General features: G+C 38.7%; 2 protein-coding genes across 4 annotated transcripts in view; one reads left to right on the top strand and one right to left on the bottom strand.

Moving 5' to 3' along the window:
• Nucleotides 1-34: 34 nt before the first annotated feature.
• PNO1 (partner of NOB1 homolog) lies at nt 35-5,630 on the top strand. Its single transcript, XM_049800155.1, has 7 exons — nt 35-284; nt 460-609; nt 2,602-2,685; nt 3,346-3,406; nt 4,178-4,295; nt 4,816-4,886; nt 5,364-5,630. Exons 1-7 carry the CDS (start codon nt 117-119, stop codon nt 5,429-5,431), a joined length of 720 nt encoding a protein of 239 aa, XP_049656112.1. The 5' UTR covers nt 35-116; the 3' UTR covers nt 5,432-5,630.
• Nucleotides 5,631-7,166: 1,536 nt separating this feature from the next.
• The window catches only part of PPP3R1 (protein phosphatase 3 regulatory subunit B, alpha), a 42,008-nt gene continuing 28,190 nt past the window's right edge, over nt 7,167-20,984 (bottom strand). For all 3 annotated transcript variants that reach the window (XM_049800167.1, XM_049800165.1, XM_049800166.1), the window contains 4 exons: nt 15,063-15,239; nt 12,717-12,776; nt 11,626-11,810; nt 7,167-9,336 (listed from right to left, as the gene is read on the bottom strand). In XM_049800167.1, coding sequence (XP_049656124.1) covers nt 9,289-9,336; nt 11,626-11,810; nt 12,717-12,776; nt 15,063-15,239 — 470 coding nt within the window. In that variant the 3' untranslated portion in view covers nt 7,167-9,288. The remainder of the gene's footprint in view (nt 9,337-11,625; nt 11,811-12,716; nt 12,777-15,062; nt 15,240-20,984) is intronic.

Below are 20,984 nucleotides of genomic sequence, written 5' to 3'. Positions count from 1 at the left end.
GCGGCGGCTCCCTTCCTTCTTCCGGCGGCGGCTGGGAGGCACGTGGGCTCGCGCGGCCGGAGCGGGGCGGCGGTCGGAGCGCGAGCCCCACGGTGACGGCTTCCCCGTCCGTCGCCATGGAGACCGAGGCGGCGGCGGCGGCGGAGGGGGAGGGCGAGGGCGGCTTCACCAGCATCGTGTCCAAGCGCAGCCGGCGGAAGCGGCGAGCGGCCGCCATGGACACGGCGGAGCCGCGGCCCGGCAAGAGGCCCGCCTTCCCGCCGGTGGCCGCCGAGGCGCTCGGGGTACGCGGGGCGCCGGGCGGGGATAAACGGCGGCCTGGCCGCGGTGCCGGGATAGACCCGAGCGCCCCGGCGAAGCCGCGGGAGGCGGAGCAGCCCTTGGGCAGCTGGAAGGGTGTCCGGTTCTCGGCCCCCCCGCCCCCTTGGCTCACGCTCTTCTTCCCCCCCCACCCGCTAGGTTGGCAAAGGCGAGATGAGGAAGGTGGCCGTGCCGGCCAACAGGTACACGCCGTTAAAAGAGAACTGGATGAAAATATTCACGCCTGTCGTGGAGCACTTGCAGCTTCAAATCAGGTTTAATTTGAAAACGAGAAACGTTGAAATCAAGGTAAAGAGACCTCCTCCTCCTCCTCCTCCTCCTCCTCCTCCTCCTGCTCCTCCTCCTGCTAGCTGCTGCTGCTGCTGCTGCTGCTGCTGCTGCTGCTGCTTTCCCGGCTGGTACCCGAAATGCAGCGCCGGCTCTCACAGGTGCTCTTGTTCTGCCTTCGAAAGACTAGGGAAGTGTACGGAAACCCAGAGAACGCTCGGGAAAAAGGAAGCTGCGTAGTTCCACCTAACCAGAGAACCCTTGCTGGGGACCAAAAGAAAGTCTGGCAGTTACTGCTTGGGAGCAAGTAGTTCATGCAAGCAAAATTCAGACGGGTTAATCTCTTCTGGAAGCAGGGGGAGGCTGGGTGGCCGTGTTTAATTTTTATAGGAGAAAAGTACGTACGCAAGAATTAAGGAAGACCTGGTCTGCGTGTTAGGCACGATTTTGGAATGCAGTGTTTTCACACTATTTAAGGCTACTAAGTACTTGGGTGACGATTTTGAGTTGACAGTGTCTTTTGAGGGCGCCACCGAATCTTCTGTTACCTTCTGTTTGTGGCAGAAGATAAGGGCCTGTAGTTTAACAGTTTGTGATTTTTCTTTAATGGATTGCACTGAAATAGCTTAGGGTACAGATACCAATATATAATTGTAAATCTTGCAGATGCTCACTCTTCATTCTTACTCCTCCTCAGGAATATTCAGACGAGCTGGTTTTTTAAGTGTACATCCAAAGCTCCTGCTATGCCTTTGATGTACGACTTAATACCGTATGAGCTATAATACCGTATTAGCCATGTTGATGTATGAGACCTTCTAATGTAATAGTGAAAATACAGACACCGACAGTAATTCTGCTTCCTAACTGTGATATCTTACCACAAGTTCAATGGCAGCAACTAGAGGGAAGGTGACGGAACTACCCCTTATTTACGCTTCCTAGAAATAACTTGAAGGAAAAGGTAGGGAAGAGCAGGAACTTGCAGTTCCACCGAATAACTGTGCAGGTGAGAAACCTGGCATTTTACTAATGCTTTTTGATACAGAACGATCTCTGGTTGAAAAGTGAGGTAGTTTTGTTCTTGATCAAGCCGATTTCATTTTGCCCATACCTATCACAAATATAAAACAACTGAATACTTTGAAATGAGTTTCTATCATTTCTTTCACATGGCACAGAAGCTGTAAATGGTGTTTCAGGATACTTTTACGTATTCAAGACCTTAACGTAATTATCTTCCTTAAGTATTGTTTCCTGTTTTTCTTTTCCTACAGCTTCAAAGACTGCTTTTTTCTAAGTCATCCCTGTTAGGATCTGTAAATGCAGATGTGCACAGACTTTTTCCACTGGTAGCAGTGGAATGCTTTGGCCCCGTTTTAGAACGTGAACTGAAAAAATGCCCCCAGCAGCAAATCCTGTGGCCTCTACTGGCGTGGGGTAGGGGGGGTGGGAGAGTATAAAACTTAAACACTTCAACACTTGCTGCTTTGTCAGGTTGATTTGTTCCTGTTCCAAATATCTTGTTAATCTTTCTCTTGTCCCATACGTTTTGTTGAACCTGTCCAGGGTTCTATTCACCTGCTAAAACTTCTTTAGGATATTGTCATTAGAATAACTTTCCCTCCTCAAGCTGTCTCCTGCCTTCATCCTTCTTTTTTTTTTCCTGCTGTTCTGTGTTGCAGCTTAGTTTGTGTTGTTTGTTTTGGGTTTGGTTTTTTTTTTTTTTTTTTCATAAAAAGAGTGCTCCTCTGTCAGTGGTGGTGGGGATTTTCAGCAGCTTCTCTTTTTCCTCCCCTCCAAACACTGGCTGTGGTAGTGAACGTGTTCTTGGTGAGGGTCAACATTATAAAAAAAGCACAAAGCATATTACTTGGGTCTTTCAGTAAAAGACAATACAGGAGCATTATCTGAATGTGGCTTTTTTATTGTTAGACTGTATCTCTTAGATTTTTCAAGTCCTGGTCCTACTTGCACGGTCTTAATTTGCAAACATAACTTCTTGTCTTGCAGACTTGTCAAGAGACAAAGGATCTCAGTGCTCTGACGAAAGCAGCTGATTTTGTGAAAGCATTTATACTTGGCTTTCAAGTAGAGGTGAGTCTCCCAACAGCTACGTTGTGAGATTGCTTGAATTTGCTTGCATGATGTCTTTGGCGTCTCTGCAAATTACAGTAAGAAAGAAAGAAAGATCCTTAGGTGGTTTTCTAGAAATAAATTTGTTTGAAATTGTGACTGGAGTAGAAGTCTAGTTTCTTAAGCTAATGCAGGATAAAAAAGTACCCTTCAAACACCACATAATTCAAATTATGAAACAGAGGAAATACGTAGCTGTGTGTGAGAGGCAAGTGTGAAGCAATAATCTAGCTCTGAGGTGCTCTGCACATGTAGAGACTGTTCATTTTGCTTTAGTCTAAGCCAATAACCTTCAGTCTTTTCAAAACTCAAACTTTACTTGGAGAAAACAAAACTACTTTTTGCAGTATCGCACAGTCTGCTTGTTGCCGCAGACCTGTACTGACTTCACTAGTGTAGGTGGGTCTGAGGTGAACGTGTAAGGTTCTCTATAGAGGAATAAAAATTTATATTGCTATTGAAAAAATAAGTTGATCTAACTTTAGCTGACCATTGTTTGATATGTTAAGTGGAGGAACACTGCTGATGTCATCTGTTTGTATGTATAGAGAAAACATCAGGTTTCAACTCTGTTGTGGTACTGCAACACTCATGCCAATAACAAATCTCCTAATATTTTAGGATGCTCTCGCTCTCATCAGATTAGATGATCTCTTTCTAGAATCATTTGAAGTTACAGATGGTAAGTAGTTTCTGCTGCGATATTCAAGTAGTTGTGTGTTACCAGTTGCAAGTACATTTTTTTGTTTCTCTTCCCCTGCTCCACTTGGGTCACACTTCTTCAGGGATCAGGAAAACCTTAATGCCATTACACAGAATTATTGTCTAGGTACAGGCAGCTTGAAAGCCTTGTCATTTTTGTAAGATGTCCCAACAAAACCCCCCAAACCTTCATCCTTAAAAGTTTGTCACTTTGTCAGAGCGATTTGTTTTTTCTTGTCTCAGTGTAAACATTGTTTTAAACTTAAAAGGTGACATGGAGTGTTTTGGGGACTACATCCATTAGATTTCTAAAGCAGCATGGGCTTTGTTCCTTCCAATGTCCTGACAGCGAGGGGTGGGAAGTAGATAACAGAAACATCTATTATTTCATGTATTACTGGGATTCCTTGGAGTCCCATTTAGAGCAGCATCTAATCTGATCTGTTTCATTTCTGCTGATGTTAATTGCGTGCACTCTGGCTCCGTTCTTTCCTCAATCTTAACTGCTCAGTAGTGAAGCGAACACCTTCCATTACAGTTCTGTATGAGAATTTCTTTCTGATGCCAGAGACCTCGTGATCATGTAGCAGTGGATGTGATTTTTCACTTCTAGTCACATAGATCTATATTCACCATAGTAAAGTTGCTTTCCTATCACTTGGAATGAGTTGTTTCCAGTAACTTGAACAAGGGAAGCACTACAGAAATACACACCGCTCCTATTACACTGAATGTGTTATTCTCGTTTTAGTCAAACCTTTGAAAGGAGATCATCTGTCAAGAGCAATAGGAAGAATAGCAGGGAAAGGTGGAAAAACTAAATTCACTATAGAAAACGTAACCAGGACACGAATCGTTCTTGCTGATGCGTAAGTATTGACTTCCTTCTAGGCAGAGCACAATCCCTAAGCTAATCCATGTCCCTTCCAGGAACAAAGATAACTTGAATTTCTTGAAACATTTGTAGAGCAGTTTTAAGACAAATGCTTTGAGTACATGACCTTTTGTTATGAGAACAATGACAATGTCACCAGCACACCTAGAAGTTAGTAATTCCCCACAGCATAAGAATTCCTTCTTATGAATAGTCAAAGCTGAACCTACCAAACCTGCAACAGTATTTTCTTCCTCAAGCTGCTGTACTGTTAAATCTTCAAATTGTAAAATCTGTTTTAAAAAGGATTTAGAAGAGCACAGGTTTTATGTTGTAGGTTTCCTTGTTTTGAGGTGGGGTTGTTGGAGGGGTTTTTTTTATTTACAAGTGTAGAAAAGGAACTAGTACACTGATCTGAAATTCTACCTTCATCTCTAAGCTCAAACTCTCTATTAACTATGTAATCACAGAGGTTTTTTTCCATTAAGTAATGCTACTTTGACTGCTTTTTACAGGAAAATTCATATTTTGGGATCTTTTCAGAACATTAAAATGGCACGAACAGCAATTTGCAATCTAATTTTAGGTAAGTCCTGTTATCTAATCTTCTCTGTTACATATAAATAGATCTTGCAGTTTGAGAAGCTACTTTCTGTGTGGGTCTTCCCTGGTGTGTCCACACCTGCATGTGGAACAGGTAGCTTGCTGGGACTTGTTACCCTTAAGAGAAGTGTTTGGGGAAGAAGCAGGAAGCCCAGGGCTTGGTTTCTGGCTCCAAAACCCTCTCCATGGTGCAGAAGGAAGATTTTCTGCTTTTTGTCTTAGCTGCAGCATTCCCTGAGGGGCTATTTTGAATGCCCCATCTAGAAAGCCAAAGGGGGCAACCCACACCAACACCAAAAGTTCCTACACTTGCAGTAACAGACAAGGTGGCTAACCTTGAGTATCCTTCTCACCCAGGAGCTTATTTCTCCACTTTTAACACAAATGTGAGAGCAAACAATCCATTTCTGTGACATACATTTATCTTGTTTGCTGACTGAGTTTGTGCCTTCTTCTGCAGGAAGTCCTCCATCAAAAGTTTATGGCAATATTCGGGCAGTGGCCAGCAGAGCAGCTGAAAGATTCTGAGCCGCAGCATGGCTGCCCCACCAAGGACTGGGGCTCCTGGTTTCTGTATGCACAAGAGGCCTGAAGCTACACAAGCATGCACTCAGTCTTCTGCTTAAAACCCAGACTGTTTGTGCAGTCTTAATTTTAAGACAGACAGCATGTCTGATTTGAACATACTTTATATTTCTGTGTAGTCATTAAAAGTTACTTTAAGTTGGTTGTGTCTGTATCAGAAGTACAGGTACCTGATTTTACTTATACTTACCCTCAAACAAAAACATTCTTCATTACTGACTTTCTGAACATCAGTGTGTTAAAGAGACTGCTGGGAGGACTTTGGAAAGCCTTTGTGTTTGAGCCTAAAGGAATCAGCTTAGTTAAATGTTCATAGCCACACATCATGGATTGATATCTCCTGGAAAACAGTCAGTCAGCTGGAATGCAAAGTTCAATGGCAGGCTGTCCAATGAGCCTCTGCTACTGATGGAACAACATATCACATGAAAGTGGTATGACGAGGTAAATAGTGTATTTGAACTTAATCCTAGAATCTGCACCTATATAGATTTTATTTTTTTGTTCTCTTGAAAATGACCTGTAAGGGCAGCCTAGTGAAGCTAAGAGCCACCAGATAAGTACTTGCCCACATACCAGAGCACAAACAACTGTAAAGTGGTGCAGCTCCTCCTTAAAATGCTATGTGCATGCAACAGAGGAAGAGATTAGAGAGACCAGTCACAGTCCCAAATTGACTTAAACATGGGCCCTTTTCTCCCGACCCTGCCACCCCAACTTGTTACTGCATGTCTTGCAAAATAAATCAGTTCAGGTTTGTGAATGAAAAGAAAAACTGAAACGAGATTATCAAAAACTAGCAAATTGAGTAAGCATTTCTCTACATGTCCAAATTTCCGGTGCAGCACTTTACAGTATGGGATTATTGTTATAGCCAAATTCATTCAACCCTTCAATTGGTAACAGATTTAAGACTTGCTGAGTTACCTGCATGTACAGCTCTCAACAGTCTGAGCCATATAAGGGAGAGTGTGTCCAGTCTGAGCAGCTCAAGGTAAAAGCACACCTACCTGGTTAGCACATTTTCTGTTCACTGGCTGCTTACGTCATTTATCTCAGCTTGAAAGACAAGGAGAGAGCAAGGCAAGGACACACAAAAGTAATCTAATCTTTATCCTATAGCAGGTGCATACTGATACCAACCAAAAGCAGTAGAAAGGGAGGGGGCAGCACCAAAGGCCAAAACTGCACCACAAAGAGCAACAGCAAACGGCTTCTGTGAAGGATATACATGCTACAGGGAGGATTTTCACCAGCAGAGGTCTCGGACCTCTCCTTGAGAAGGAAGCTGCCTTTCAATCTCCACCTACATTAAGGTTAGGGGTTTTTTTTTGTTTGGTTGGTTTGGTTTTTAAATCACCTTCCACTTAGCACAATCATTCTGAATTTAGTAGGATTTAAAACAAGGTATTTTATCCAATTTGGACACATAGCAAAGAGAACAAGATGTGCCTTTAAAAAAAGAAACCAAACACTTAAGTGGTCTTGAAACTTTAAAATTAAGCCTGGAACTATTATTCAAGGGTCTGTGTGCACCCTGTGCAGTTTTTCAATAAATCTTTATAATCAAAGAGGGGACAAAAACTATAAGCAGCAGGTTTTCTTTTCTTTTGAGCAGGGTACAGAGCTGCTTTAAGTTGAACAGGAAAGGTCTAGGTAAGTACTGAAGCACCCCAGCCAAGGTTCAGATATTTTATTTTGTATTCATATAGTATGAAGGTTCTTATAGTTCCCACAACATATGATGTAGCATGCAGAGGAAAAACTAAACATTCAACATAAATCATTTTTCCCCACACAAACTAAAAAAAAAAAACCAAACCACCTCATCCCTCCCCTTCCAATCCCCCTAAGGAAATAACATTAGCACTAATTTCTATAATGCCAGCCAAGATATGCACAAGCAAGTAAGAGAAATTGAAAGCGTTTGCTAAAATGTTTGTAACAAATACTTATGTACAAAAAATTCACAAAAGACTAGTTCCCCCTTGAAGCAGAGCACATGGCAGTTGACACTGGAACAGATACAACCACTGGCTGGGATTATAAACCACGTACTGATCCAGAGGAAGGAAAGTTACATGTAGTGGAGATTTTTGTTTTGAACATTAACATTTACCAAAGTTTGGCAACATCATCTTTTAAATTATGCAAATTATGTAAACAAGAGGAACATTTCAAATTTATCTACATGCAAAACTTCATGTCATGCAAGGACACCAAGCACCTGGATTTCTCTCTCACAGACAGAGCCCATGATGTGCAGCACTCAGTTGAAGGAACAGCTATGGCAGACAGGTGCTCGATTGAAGTAGGTTCAGACAACCTGCACTTTCCACTGCTGATTATAAAACAATTTTTTTGATAGAAAAACTACTATACAGGAAAGATGTACTGTCCTAAAAAATCTAGCAAATATTTTTCTTCCAGCCAATAGTACCATTGCAGAAAAGGGAAGGGATGATATAAAGTTGTAAAACATGGCTCGCTACTTTTATATCACACAAATATATCAAGTTACCATCCATTACAAATTATGATATGGACAAATCTAGAAAAGAAAAAAATTCTCCAGGCAAAGGCCTGGAGAACTGCAAGAGGTATAAATTTAGATAGTGTGAAGTTTTCCTCCTCTATGGCATAGGTTAACAAGATTTTTCCCCCTGTATGAATCCTATATACATACATATATATATATATATAAAATATTACCAGTTATTTATGCTACCTGTAGTATTCTTTAAATGCAGAGGGGAAACTATCATGGTTGAAACAACAGAATTTAAATGGCAAGAACATTTTATAATCTAAATATTATATAAAATAAGTAGACAGGAATCCTGCACAGTTATGTTGACCCTAATTTCATTAAGCTAAGCACAAGAGAATCATGAATGTGTTTATCACCTTGAGCAGCTGTATCTAAAAATGAATCCAGAACAGCAGATTTGCCTTAACCACAGGACAGCTGTAACTGCTCCCAGTTCCTAGGTGACAAAATCTAGCGGCCAAAGCATGCTGCAGTTACTATATGCGCACAAGGGCTAGTTCTTGGCAGTAGCATTAAACTATATTCTCCTATTAAGTGGAACTGTACTAAGTTATTTTGCAAAGAGACACAGTCCCTGGTAATATATTAACAGGTATAAATAAACTTAGTCTCCTGTGTTACAAAAAACATAATTAAGATGAATTAATAAGCAATGCTTTGTCAGCCAGTCAATATATAGAAACACCTGAACAGTCACAGGAAAAGGAAAAGAGTTGACCTAAGACCCAGTTAAAATTTTACATTCTTCTACTATATATATAAAACTGTGTGAAATAAAAGTAAGGATGTATATCCATATATTGAACTGTTAATATTCTGCTTGGCACTTTGTACTCTAGTTTTGTTTCTGAATCAAGTATATTAAATTAAAGCCCACCTAGCTACTACATATAGAAAGCTACATATATATCTATATATAAATACACACACACATATATATATATAGATATTTCCTTGTTATAAAAGATGAAGAAAAATAAATTAAAAAGCCAACCCCTTCCCTTTCTCCACCACACTGATATGCTCTTTCCATCTTTGCTGTCCTTCAGACTTTAAAGTGCTACACTGAGTTATTGAGAGAATAAAAGTTCAATAACACTTAGTTGGCTTCATGAGGCTCATGTTGGAAAATGTGGCTTCACAGAGAAAAATACTTCCATTTAAATACACAGAGAGCATTGCTGGACGTCTTGAGCAGATCTTCAGAGATGGAGAAGAAAGCAAAAGTGTTGGGTGGTGCCCTACAGAGTCACACGTCTACAACCATCTTTTTGTGGATATCTAAGCCGCCTACAACCTGGGAGAAAAAAGAAGTGTTCATAAATAGATGAGAATTGAAAGTTAGTAAGATACAAAGAACACACTTTATTCAGAAGATGCATTCAGGTCAATCAGAATTACAGTACTTCCCTGGCCTCTCCAAACTCATTTACATTTCACAGGTACTGTGTGGTATGTGAATGAATTATGTATTACCCAAGCTAATGACAACAGTACAATTTACACACTCAAGGGCCTGAAAAAACAGTGTAAATTACACCATTTTGGCTCTCCTCCCCCATCTCATATTCTGACCTTGTATTATGTTTCAGCATGTTAAACGAAATGCTAACCTCACTTCTAACATACCCTGTAAAACTGTGCATCTTTGCAGGAGAAGAAAAGGGCCTTAGGAAAGGCAGCAGGATTTCTGACAAAACTGCACACACCCAAAAAAGAATTGCCAGTGTTCAAAGGTGTACGTACAATTCACACACAGAGAAAGGAAAAGGAAAGGTGCAATGTCAGAGGAACTTTTTATAATGTGGAAACAAAATTCAAAGGCCAAGTGGTATGGCCAAATGCCACAAACGAAAAAGTATTTTTGTAGATGGATGGCACAAAATTCAAAGAAGGTGAAATGCAAGAACAAAAGGATAATAGATTGTAGGAATGAAAGGTGTCTTGTCAGTAGGTCAACAAAAATTGAAGAAATTAAAAGAAAGGTAGAGGAAAATCAAATGGCAGTGCAAGACAGGAAGTCTGGGCAGAAGCCCAGGAACAAAAGGGCAACTTCATATTTGATGGACAGCTAGAAGACAACAGCCCAGTGCAAGAAATAAACAGGTATTTCACTAATCTAGGTGTCTGCAGGCTGCAACTCATTCTGAGTTCTTTGCAGATGACCATGTTTTCACATGTTGCCATGAAAATAACTAAACTCTACCAGAAAAAAAAAAAACCAAACCCAAAAACCAGGCAATAGAACCTTTTTGGTTTAATAGTTTGGAGAAGGGCAGATTTTTTTTTTCCTTTTTTTAGAACTTGCATTAATCATGAGTATGAACAAGTTACATTTGAACTGAAGTTGTAAATTCAAAGAGTAAAAAACAAAAGCAAAGCTTGAATGCCTATTAACTCAAACTGTGCTATCCAGGTGTGTGTTCATTAATACGCCATTTAATATTAACATGTAAATACTCATTGCAATTTTCAAATGTTCACATTTCAATGTGTCATTTACTTTTTTTTTAAAGAGAGAAAGAATTTAAAACTTCCTGTCAACTAATTAAACAAATACATGACATGGGTGAAAATCAACCATTTCAAGTCTCAAGTGCTACGTTCAAGCATTCTGCTCAGTAAAACTCAACGTTTTTAAAATGCACCTTTGAACTGCTTGTCCTTTTTCGAGAGCAGCACTTGAGGGGTTACTCTCCCTCTGACACAAATCACACTATCCTGGTCTTTGTAAAAACCTTGTGTTCTGCAGATGGTGATAATCTCCCCAGGCTCCCTCCACACCCTGCTAAAATAAACCTTTCTAAAGGGTGATTTGGAACAGACACCTAGTTTAGAGATTGGGAGATTAACCTAAAATTCACCTCTGTGGAACACACCTCTCCTCTCCATGCACCACCCCCACACTGACCCTTTTTGAAAGAGATATCTGCTATGGTATACTCGGGTTTTACAGCTTTCAGGTGGTTTAAAGCATTCCCCGCCCCCCACCCCGGCAGACTGTACCTGCCTACCCACTGTGCTTTGATTTTTAAAATTTTTTTTCCACACAGTGTGTTCCATTAAAACAACTGAAGTGTCGATTCTTTTTTAATCAAGTTTAACTGTTTAAAACAAAGAAAACCAGCCTCCTACGACAAGCCAGTCACTCACAACTCATTTTTAAAGCTGCTATTTTCTACCAGCATATAGACTGGAATCCAATATATGTCTTCGTGTCAGGCTAGCATTTATATACAAAAATAATTAGGACTAGTCTTGTGTTTATTGTGTCATACAATGACATAGAAATTTATACAAGTTGCTGTGCTCTGAAACGCCCTCTTCTTCCGGCACACTAGATTCAATAGGAAAGTCTGCATCCTGAAGGAACAGACTCTTGACTTGCTCATACACCAGAAGACACATTGCTCTACTGTAAGCCACGAGATGACAATACCATCAATAATAAAGCTGTGTCAAAGGGTGACTGTTTCCAGATCTGAAAAAATACTCTACTTTTATAACTTTACCCTTTATACAGTTTACCATTTTCCCTCCTTTTTTTTTAATTCCAAATTATCAGTCTTTTTTACAGGTTACTTACAGCACAGAATTCTTCAAAGGATATTCTTCCATCACCATCCTTATCTGCATTAATTATGGTTTTATCTACAATTTGCTGTAACTGAGTGTCTTTGAGATTGTTCCCAACCATCATCTTAAGCACCTGAAAGAGCTCTCCATTTGAGATATAACCATCTTTGTCCATATCATATATGCGAAAAGCAACTGCAGAAGTAAAATATACATATGTAAAACTTTAAGTAACTAACGTGGTCAGAAAAGAGCAATATACATTGATGTGCTTTGCATTAACGCTAAGTGACAACAATCCTGCACAAACTGCGAAAAATACTGCATGTTAAGTGAGATTTCTAACAGCCTTTCCATTTCATTCTGAAGAACATGAAACATCAGAAACAATACAATGAATGGTGCTACTATAGAATTTAAAAGAAAGAGTTCACTTTAGAAATATCAGCTGAAATTGTTTTAGCACCAGCAGTAAAAGAACTCTTACAAACACCAAACTGGCAAATCTTCACCACTGCAAGTAAAGCACCCAGGTACCAGCTCATTCGCAAGCAGAAAAAATTACAACCTTCCAGGGGACTGACGAATCAAAATTCCATCTGGCTACTCTACTGCAAGCAATTTGGCATTAAGAATGAATTTATTTCTAAATGTTTCACTTGTAGTTATTGAAAGTTACATCCATACTAAGCCTATCCCTTCCCCACACCAAAAGCTTGGGTCACGTGTTCCTGAGACGCAGTTCTCGAACAAGAATTTAGTGCTGTTCTGCTGTAGTAGCAAAAAACTTTATTATTCTCATGCTCCCATAAAGCAAAGCACATTGCTACACAGTTTTGTGAACTAAGTATTCTTAAATGATTTAATTTTTTTTAAAACAGGAAGCAACTGAAGATATTCAGAAGGCAACCTCAAACCTTCTCTGCAGAAAACAATGGCAAATTCTTGACACAAATGACAATGTGTACAAAACGCTTACAATCTACCTTCACGATTTCCCACTTTTTCAAAGAATCTGGATTTGCTGATTTCTCAGTGTTAACTAACAAAAGTGTATTTTTGAGGATCAAAAAGTTTGTTACGGAAAATCAAAATACTTACACCTCAATTTCTGTTCCTTATCTCCTTTGACACTGAACTGGGAGACTCCTTCTATAAATTCTAGAGTACAAGAAAAACGTTTACAAAAAAGTGTATTTTTTTTTTATAAACCAAGGAAATAAACATTCAGAAATTTTTAGAAATTGTAAAAAATCCAAATGACCCTAAAATCTTTAAAATATTGCCTACTGTGACACCTAAGTGTCCACATACTTTGATACTTTAACGTACTTTAGCGGTAAGTACTCCAAATCCCATACTGCTCTCAGACTTGTTCTCAACAGTGTTTAAGTAATTTTGTTGCTAGACTTTCACAAGAATCTGATGTAAAACTCCATCAAGATCTCTACTAAAGCTACCCCAGCAGGGATTCTAATTGTACAGTTCTTCTCAAGACTGGTTTCTAATCTTAAAGCAAGAATTACATTAAAACTGGAAACTGCTCTAAAACAAATTTTAAAAGAATATTTTTCTGTAAGAAATAGGGTATAAAGAAAATTTACACTGTTTGACAATGAAGTCATTAACTCCAGGAGCAAACTCTTGAGTTGCCTAAAAAATAAAACCCTGGGATGTGATCTGTCTGGATGAGATCCTGTAACTCAACTTCTTAGAGTTTTGGGTGGTAAAAATGACAACAGTGCAAAACTACAACCTGAATTATGATATATAAAAAATACAGAGGTATAGCAAGATAGCATTAGGTTGAAAGGCCTACTACAGGTTCAAATTTTGTGAAGTTAAATCAACAACTCCTATACAATTTATCAATAAAAATGCTTGACTGATAACTTGGATATTTTAATTACTTTTTTAACCATTATGCTTAAAGATTAATAAAAAAAAGTTTAGGTTTTTCAACAAAAGAATGCAAGTTTTCTCACACTAGCAATTTTCGTTTTCATAGTCACAGAATGGTTTGGGTTGGAAAGGACCTTAGAGATCATCTAGCTCCAACCCCTCTGCCATGGGCAGGGACACCTTCCACTAGACCAGGTTGCTCAAAGCCCCATCCAACCCGGCCTTGAACACTTCCAGGGATGGGGCATCCACAACCTTTCTGGGCAACCTCTTCCAGTGCCTCACCACCCTCAAAAAAATTTCTTCCTTACATCCCATCTAAACATATCCACTTCCAGTTTAAAACCTTTCCTTTGATCTTCCCTCCGAGACAGAAATAAAGAAATTAAATGACTCAAGCTTGGCCAGATGACAACAATAGAATTCACTGCCACTTATTGCAGCATCATCATTTTACTATACAAAACTGATTTTGACAACTTCCTGTTCCCACCCAAGACAAACAGCTCTTGGTAATTATATTAATCACAGCTCAATCTCACATAGAATTTTGTATCATCTTTCACCACTGCCTATTTTTCACAAGGGAATTTTGGACAGTTACATACAACTTCTAGTGCTTTGGAAATGGATACCAAGAAAGCCTCAAAAACTCAACATACCAGCTACACTGTAGTTCTCCCTATAGAAATTTGAGAGGGTTTGTAAAGGTTAGAAGCTTTTGTATGTTAACGTTTTATTTAAAACATTAGCCTGTTGATACAAATGAGATTGAGTAACTTTCTCCAATTAAAAAAAAAAAGAACACTTAAAAACTGATTAACCTTTTCTAGTCATGAGCAATAAGAAACAGTAAACATTAGCTGGAACAGAACTTACAGACATTAACACTTCTAAGGATCAGAGACTGTTTTAACAAACTAGTAATGAAGATTTTTAACCTGCTGGTCCTTTTAATCATGAATATTTAAAATAAGTAAAAATTTTGAAGGAATGTACCAAATCAAAACTTCTGCTTTTTGCTTGAAGTGTCTAATTAAGATCATAAAAAGAATCTTGTAAAGGAAGTATCAACAGAAAAATTGGAACCACTTTCATAATTTAGAAAACTATTTTCAAAATACTCCAAAAGACAGATCTCCTAACATTTGGGTAAGTACAACTTACACAGAGACACCACTTAACACAATCTACCCCACTTTTTTCAGTCTCTTCGGCCTAAGAATATACTTCAGATAGCACCACAATTGAGAGTCTGAATTAGTGTTCTTCAAGAGATACTTAACGAGTAGTCCTAAATCGATAAGACCAGGAAAGCTATTACTGAACAGTCTGCTCTTTTAAGCATTTCTTTCAGGAGTGTATTGCCCTAATGCACCATAGAAACTAGTTTTACTGGTACTCAGTTTCACTAGGAATTAGAACCTTATTTTGATTAACAAGTTTTCTTCACCCTTCCTTTCTCAGTTGAAGCAAAATTTGAATTCCAAGGCTCCAAGAATTCCAATAAAATGCCACCACCTGTCACCAAGCACTGTGTCTTACCTTTGAAGTCCACTTCTCCATTTCCATCTGTGTCAAATATATCTATTACTCGCTGTACTAATGGGTTCTGTTGCAATTCAGGTAAAGACATGAACTCTTCCACGCTCAAAGAACCAGAGTTGTCCAAATCAAGCTTCTTAAATCTCTTTCCTAGTCGTTTTATCTCATCCGCATCAACTGAAAGAAAAAAAAAAAACACAACACTTACCTATTTTCAGAAAGGCTTCAGTAAACCCTTTGCCAGTTAAACACAATGAACATTTTTTCATTGCTTTCCTACCAGAATTTCTCCTACTTCATTACAACTATTAAAACACTCTCATGGAAGATTATAAAGGTAATGTCAAATTTGGAAGACAAACACAAGCCTCTTCAGTTTATTTTAAATAAACCTTACCTTTTTTCCTCCCTGCACCAGCCATAATACAGTTAGCCTTGTGACTTACTGAATACCACATGCTGACACAACATTTTTAAGGATTGAGGATGCTTAGCTAGTTCTTAGTCAGACAGCTCTTACAAATTCAAGATATGAAGAAATTAAAGAAGACACTGAGTTTTCTTTGAAGGAGCTAGCATTATGTTTTTAGTAGACTAACATAATAAGTTAGAAAGACAATTATATTAGTAAACATATAGCAAAACTAGTGCTTCTTAAGCACACCAGACACATGAGATCTCCTGGGATACATGCCAAGTTAAGCAGGTTAACACAGTCCCACTGTTGACCAGTAATCACTCACCTACCCAAAACATCACCCAGACAAACCCAAGATAATTTTTTTCCCCTCCATCTTAAAGAGGAAACAGACATACCTGTAGCCATGACCTGCATGCATTGATTTTTTTAATTTTTTTTGTCCCAGAAATGAAAGCAGATTCATGTTCTGCAACAGTACAACTTCATCCATCCTCTTCAAATTTAAAAATAATCTCAATTACAGAATATACGTAGTACCCTACTTTACACCTCTGGTTTTGCCTGGAATAGACTAATCTGAATAAATAATCACCACTAAGAAATCCTGTACTCTGTGACTGCTGAAAAGCTTGGAAAATTTTCCCTGTAACGACCTGAAAATTCTTTATCAGCAGCTTGATTTATGTGACCAAAGTTAGTTCACAAATTGCTCACCATATTTGGGTATGAAGGAGGAACTGAGGTTCTTAGGAAGTCCTAGAAAGTGGCCATTGTACAGCAAACCACAGCAAACATATCTTACAGAACCTGATGCTTTCAAACTCCCCATACCAATTTCCTTCCCAGTATGAACAGCCTCCTCAACATTTCTTAGCTCCATTTAGTGCATTTGCTCCAATATTAAAAGAAATTGCTTCTTAACTTCTACAAGGCACATACATACCACCTGATCCACTTTACATCACATTAATACCTTCTTAGGCTTTTGTAAAAGTGCAGCATAAAAACAAACAGCACTTAGTCTTTCCAATACTCAAGGTCAGCCAACATGCAGAGCTTTATGTTTGGAAATTGTAGCCAATTCAGAGACCACATCCTCTACCAAAACAGTAACAAACTTCCACTTAAATTTCTTGATATCCTTGCCTAAAAAACCAACCAGACACAAACCCAGACATACACACAACTGCAGTATTTCAGAATAAAGGAGAGAGCACACCAGAGGTCCAGAAGCACAAGATGATTTTCTGTCAAGACTTCTTTTGCCTGAATAGTAAATTCGGACATTCTGCAGTTAGTCAGTCGTTGTAACTGCTTGCAACTACAGAGGCAGAGGGCAAAAAAGGGTTGATATGCCCAGAACAATCTTCCCTTTGCTGTGCCAGCAAGCAACAGATCCAATTCTTCCTCCTGGGCTATAAAAAATAAGGCTAAACAGTATTTCCAGAGGCTTAAACTAGTTTCTTCCATTTCCAGTAGGCAATTTGGCATTTCAATTAATAATGCTCTCAACTGCAATAAAGCCACATTCCTTTTTCCACCAGTTTACGTGGAAGCCTAGAACATGATTGAAGGTGTGCCCTTAACAGCACGACATCGCAACACAGCATCAAAAGCATATTACTGTCAACATAGCTATACAGAAAGCCCTCTGGATCACACAAAAGGAGCCATATCACCATATGGTAAGCTATATGTCAAACAATCACGAGACTAAAAGAAAACAGTACTAAAAGAGAATGGAAAGCAGAGTTCTACTGGCAATTAGCCCAAACAGTTGCTCATGAGTTCCACCAGCACAAAATGTTTCTTCTCACCAGTATACTGAAGGTATTTGTCAACTCTTGCTTCTGCCCACAGAAACTCCTTGGTTTCCATTTTCCTTAAAATCTTAAAACTTTAAATGGATTCAGTCTTTGAAATGGTAGGCACTATCTAACCTCACTCCCTGCCCTGCCACCAGAAAGTTACTGGACCCACTACAGTTTAATGCAAAGCCACCACCTTGGCAAGCTGTTAACATGGGAACCTCATTTTTACTGCAAGCTCTACTCCAGACTTGCACCTCGCATAAAAAGAGTTGATATCCTAAAAAAATCCTCACGGCATATGCATCTGAAAATGCACAAAAACATTATAAGCATGGCTTGTCACACTACACATGTAAACACATTTTCCAATGTAAAATGAATGTATGAATAGACATAATTTATAGCTATACTATAATAATGTAAATAAGGGCTTGTCCAGCCATGACATCAGTCTCTGTACTTTTATTAGTCATGTTTAAAATGATGTCCTGGTCCAACAACAACTCTCCTGCTTCCCTACCTGGACTCAGAAATCGCAACACCTTTCAACAACTGGACATTATTTTGTTAAGACAAATCCCTCAAATGATCTACTTTTGAAATCGGAAGCGTGCAATTGCATCTAGAACTCATGCTGGAAAACCCTGAAATAAGTTCTGTGAGGGTTACTATTAGAACTATTTCCTACTGGAAAACCCAAGAACAATAAAAGGTACATGCATTATTTATTTCTTTTAAAAAAATAAACTCACTTTAAAACAACTAAGCAGCCAACTGAGAGTATTATCTATAGTGTATATAATGCACCTTCATCCTCTTGCCATATCAGTGAAATCTCCATTCCAATGTTAATAGAAAGACTAGCACTGACTAAAATTGAAAGATTAGAGCCACCTAAGCAACTGAATAGTTCTGTAATTTCACAAAATCACAATGGAGAAAAATGAGAGGCAGCAACATACCTGGATCTCTTCTCCCTTGTCACACAAACTAATGAGTTCGTTAATTGCAAGTTCTGAAATACTTCTAACTTACACTTCAGAAAACCTTAAGTACCAGAACACAGTAATGAAATTTTTTACATATCAGAATGTAAACAAACAGATGCCTGAGCCAGGACTGAAGCCCAGCAGTCATTAGATAGCATCATTGTCTCAGAACCCCAAAGTAGCATTAAGCAAAATCTGATTTCATTACTTCAGTCCATTTCCTGGTTTGGGAGCTACAGTCCACAGTATTTTTCCTCACAAGTATATAAGCAAAGACTGAAAGTGAGACCCAGAGTTCTGTCAATGGTTTGCTTTGAAGTGGAGCTAATTACCATGTATACAAATCAGCTTTAAATTATTATAGCTGGCACAAAAGACTGACAGGACCAACTCTGACACCACACTGGTCTGCTCTAGTAAAGAGATAAGATCTTCCACACAAGATGCGCTAAGAAACCAAAATTTTGCTAGAAAGGTATTTTATCTCAAGCTAATCTATCTTTTAGGAGGACCTACCAATATGAATTCCAAAAGAACATTTTATTGGGACATTCAGAAACTGATCCACCGCAGGCAATGTTAACAAGCAATGCTACACTGAAAATACATGCTCTGCCATCACCTGCTGGGCCTAAGAGCCACTGTTCAGTTAACCAGCCTTGCATTTGCAATTAGCCAGATACTTAAACTTACAAACCAGTGATGCTTAAGAGAAGATAAAGCACCAATTTATTTTTTTCTTTTGAAGATAGTAGTTAATGAGGTTAGGATTATGGATGATAAAGACAAGAATTGGATGATGGGAAGGGGAAGAGGTTGGAGAGGCATGTAAGAATATTTCTCAAGAATGTTTTTTGTGCTTTGCTGAACTGTAGCAAAGCAACAACTGCCTAAATTATGAAATTAAAGAGGAGCCTTCATACTTAGAAAATGTTAATTACTCTTTCTCCACATACACACACATCCAATTTCATAGCTCATACAATCAATTCCAGTTCAACTGCAATATATAGACCATGTACAGAAGTTTAGCACCAGTTTCTACTAGAAATGGGATTGCAAATGTCTCATTCCAAACCTTTAAACATTCAAGCAAAAGGACTGCCTGCACTAGAGAGCTGAGAGAGGTTCTACTCTTGGAGGAGGAGGGGGGAGGACAAGTCAAAGAACAGTACTGAAGAAATTAGTATCTCTGCCAAAAGCTGAAGAAGTATCAATCTCATCAATATTTTGTTTCTGGTAACGGACACACCATGGATGAGTGTACTTGGGAGGAAGAAATAATGAAAAACTGACTATATGATAATTTCATATCAGAAAAATTTCATTATTTTTTCCTTAAATATATTGCAAGCACCTCATCTACCTTTAAAATCCTTTCCACAAAACTGAAATTTAAAAAGCTCATACACTTTAAAAAATTCTTATTTCAGTAACATCTTTGTCTTCATAAAATAGCTTTAAAAATAAGAGTATAAAATAAGGGATTAATGCATTACAGTATAAGCCTTAAATTTGCATAATTTTTGTCTATTCTTTCTTCCTTCAATTCAGTCATAATTCCTGCTGACTCGCTCTGCCTGGGCTAAACTTACCTAAAAACCACATAGGTTTGGGGGTTTGTTTGTTTGATTTGGATTTTTTTAAATAAAACCAGCATACATTTATGTGTAACAACAGATTTCAATAGCATCCTATTAATTTTTTTATCAGATGTCCTCCCCTAATGCACATATACAACTCTCCTCACCTATGATGGATGTGCCCCTTTTCACAAGACTGCTTTTTCCTCAGTATTTAGCAACAGACTTTCTTAAAATTTCACATCGCTGTCACTGAAGAACAGAGTACTGAATTGAATCTTCAGAGCCTGAACAAAATACTTCTTCAAAGGCTCCTTACAGACAACCTAGTGCCCACACAAATATCTTGAAGCTATACTGGAAATGCAAGGCACAAGATAGTTCAGATACAGTGAAGGTTTCTGAGCTGGAAGGACTGATGGTGGCAGTAGCAGACAGAATTTTACAAGACAAGCTCAGGAGACCAGGATAGAGAAGAAAACACTAGGAAATCCAAGGAGGTCCAAGTCCACAACAGTGTAAACAGGGTGATATCATCACTGAGCAAAACAAGGAGGATCAAGCTTTGTTTACATCATTTGAGGCAGAGCTGGCCTGTGACTCATCACAGCAGTCTGAGCTTCCTTGAGCCCTGGCCGCAGTGAGCATTCCTTTAACCTCAACCTCAAGTTAGCCTTTTCTGTGCTTTGCTTACCAACTGACATGAGGCTCTATGCTTCCTATGCTTTTCAGCAGAATCAGAAAGTATCCTGTCAGCTTGGCACCGATGCCTGAGATTACAAACATACTCACTGGCTAGAAATAATACCCGTTAAATGTTTTTCTTTAAAAGGCTTTGCTGGTAGCCTGGTAGAAACATCAAATTGTTCACTGTTATATTTATTGAATAATTATTGAATAATTGAAGAATTTATTTATTGAATTATTTATTTCATAATCCATTTTGATTTTCATTCACCTTGTAACTAACACAACAAGGTGGCATTTTTTAAGCAGTGCCAGTATTAAGGATTTTTTTGTTAAAGAACTATCAGTATTTTCAAAAGATACCTCTTCCATCCAATTATTAAAATTCTAGAGCCAACAATACCTGTGTCATATCTTTAATTCATTTGCAT

The sequence above is a fragment of the Accipiter gentilis genome, chromosome 5 (assembly GCF_929443795.1).
Source record: "Accipiter gentilis chromosome 5, bAccGen1.1, whole genome shotgun sequence".
In the NCBI taxonomy this organism is placed as follows: domain Eukaryota; kingdom Metazoa; phylum Chordata; class Aves; order Accipitriformes; family Accipitridae; genus Astur; species Astur gentilis.
This window is presented reverse-complemented; position numbering and strand designations above follow the sequence as displayed.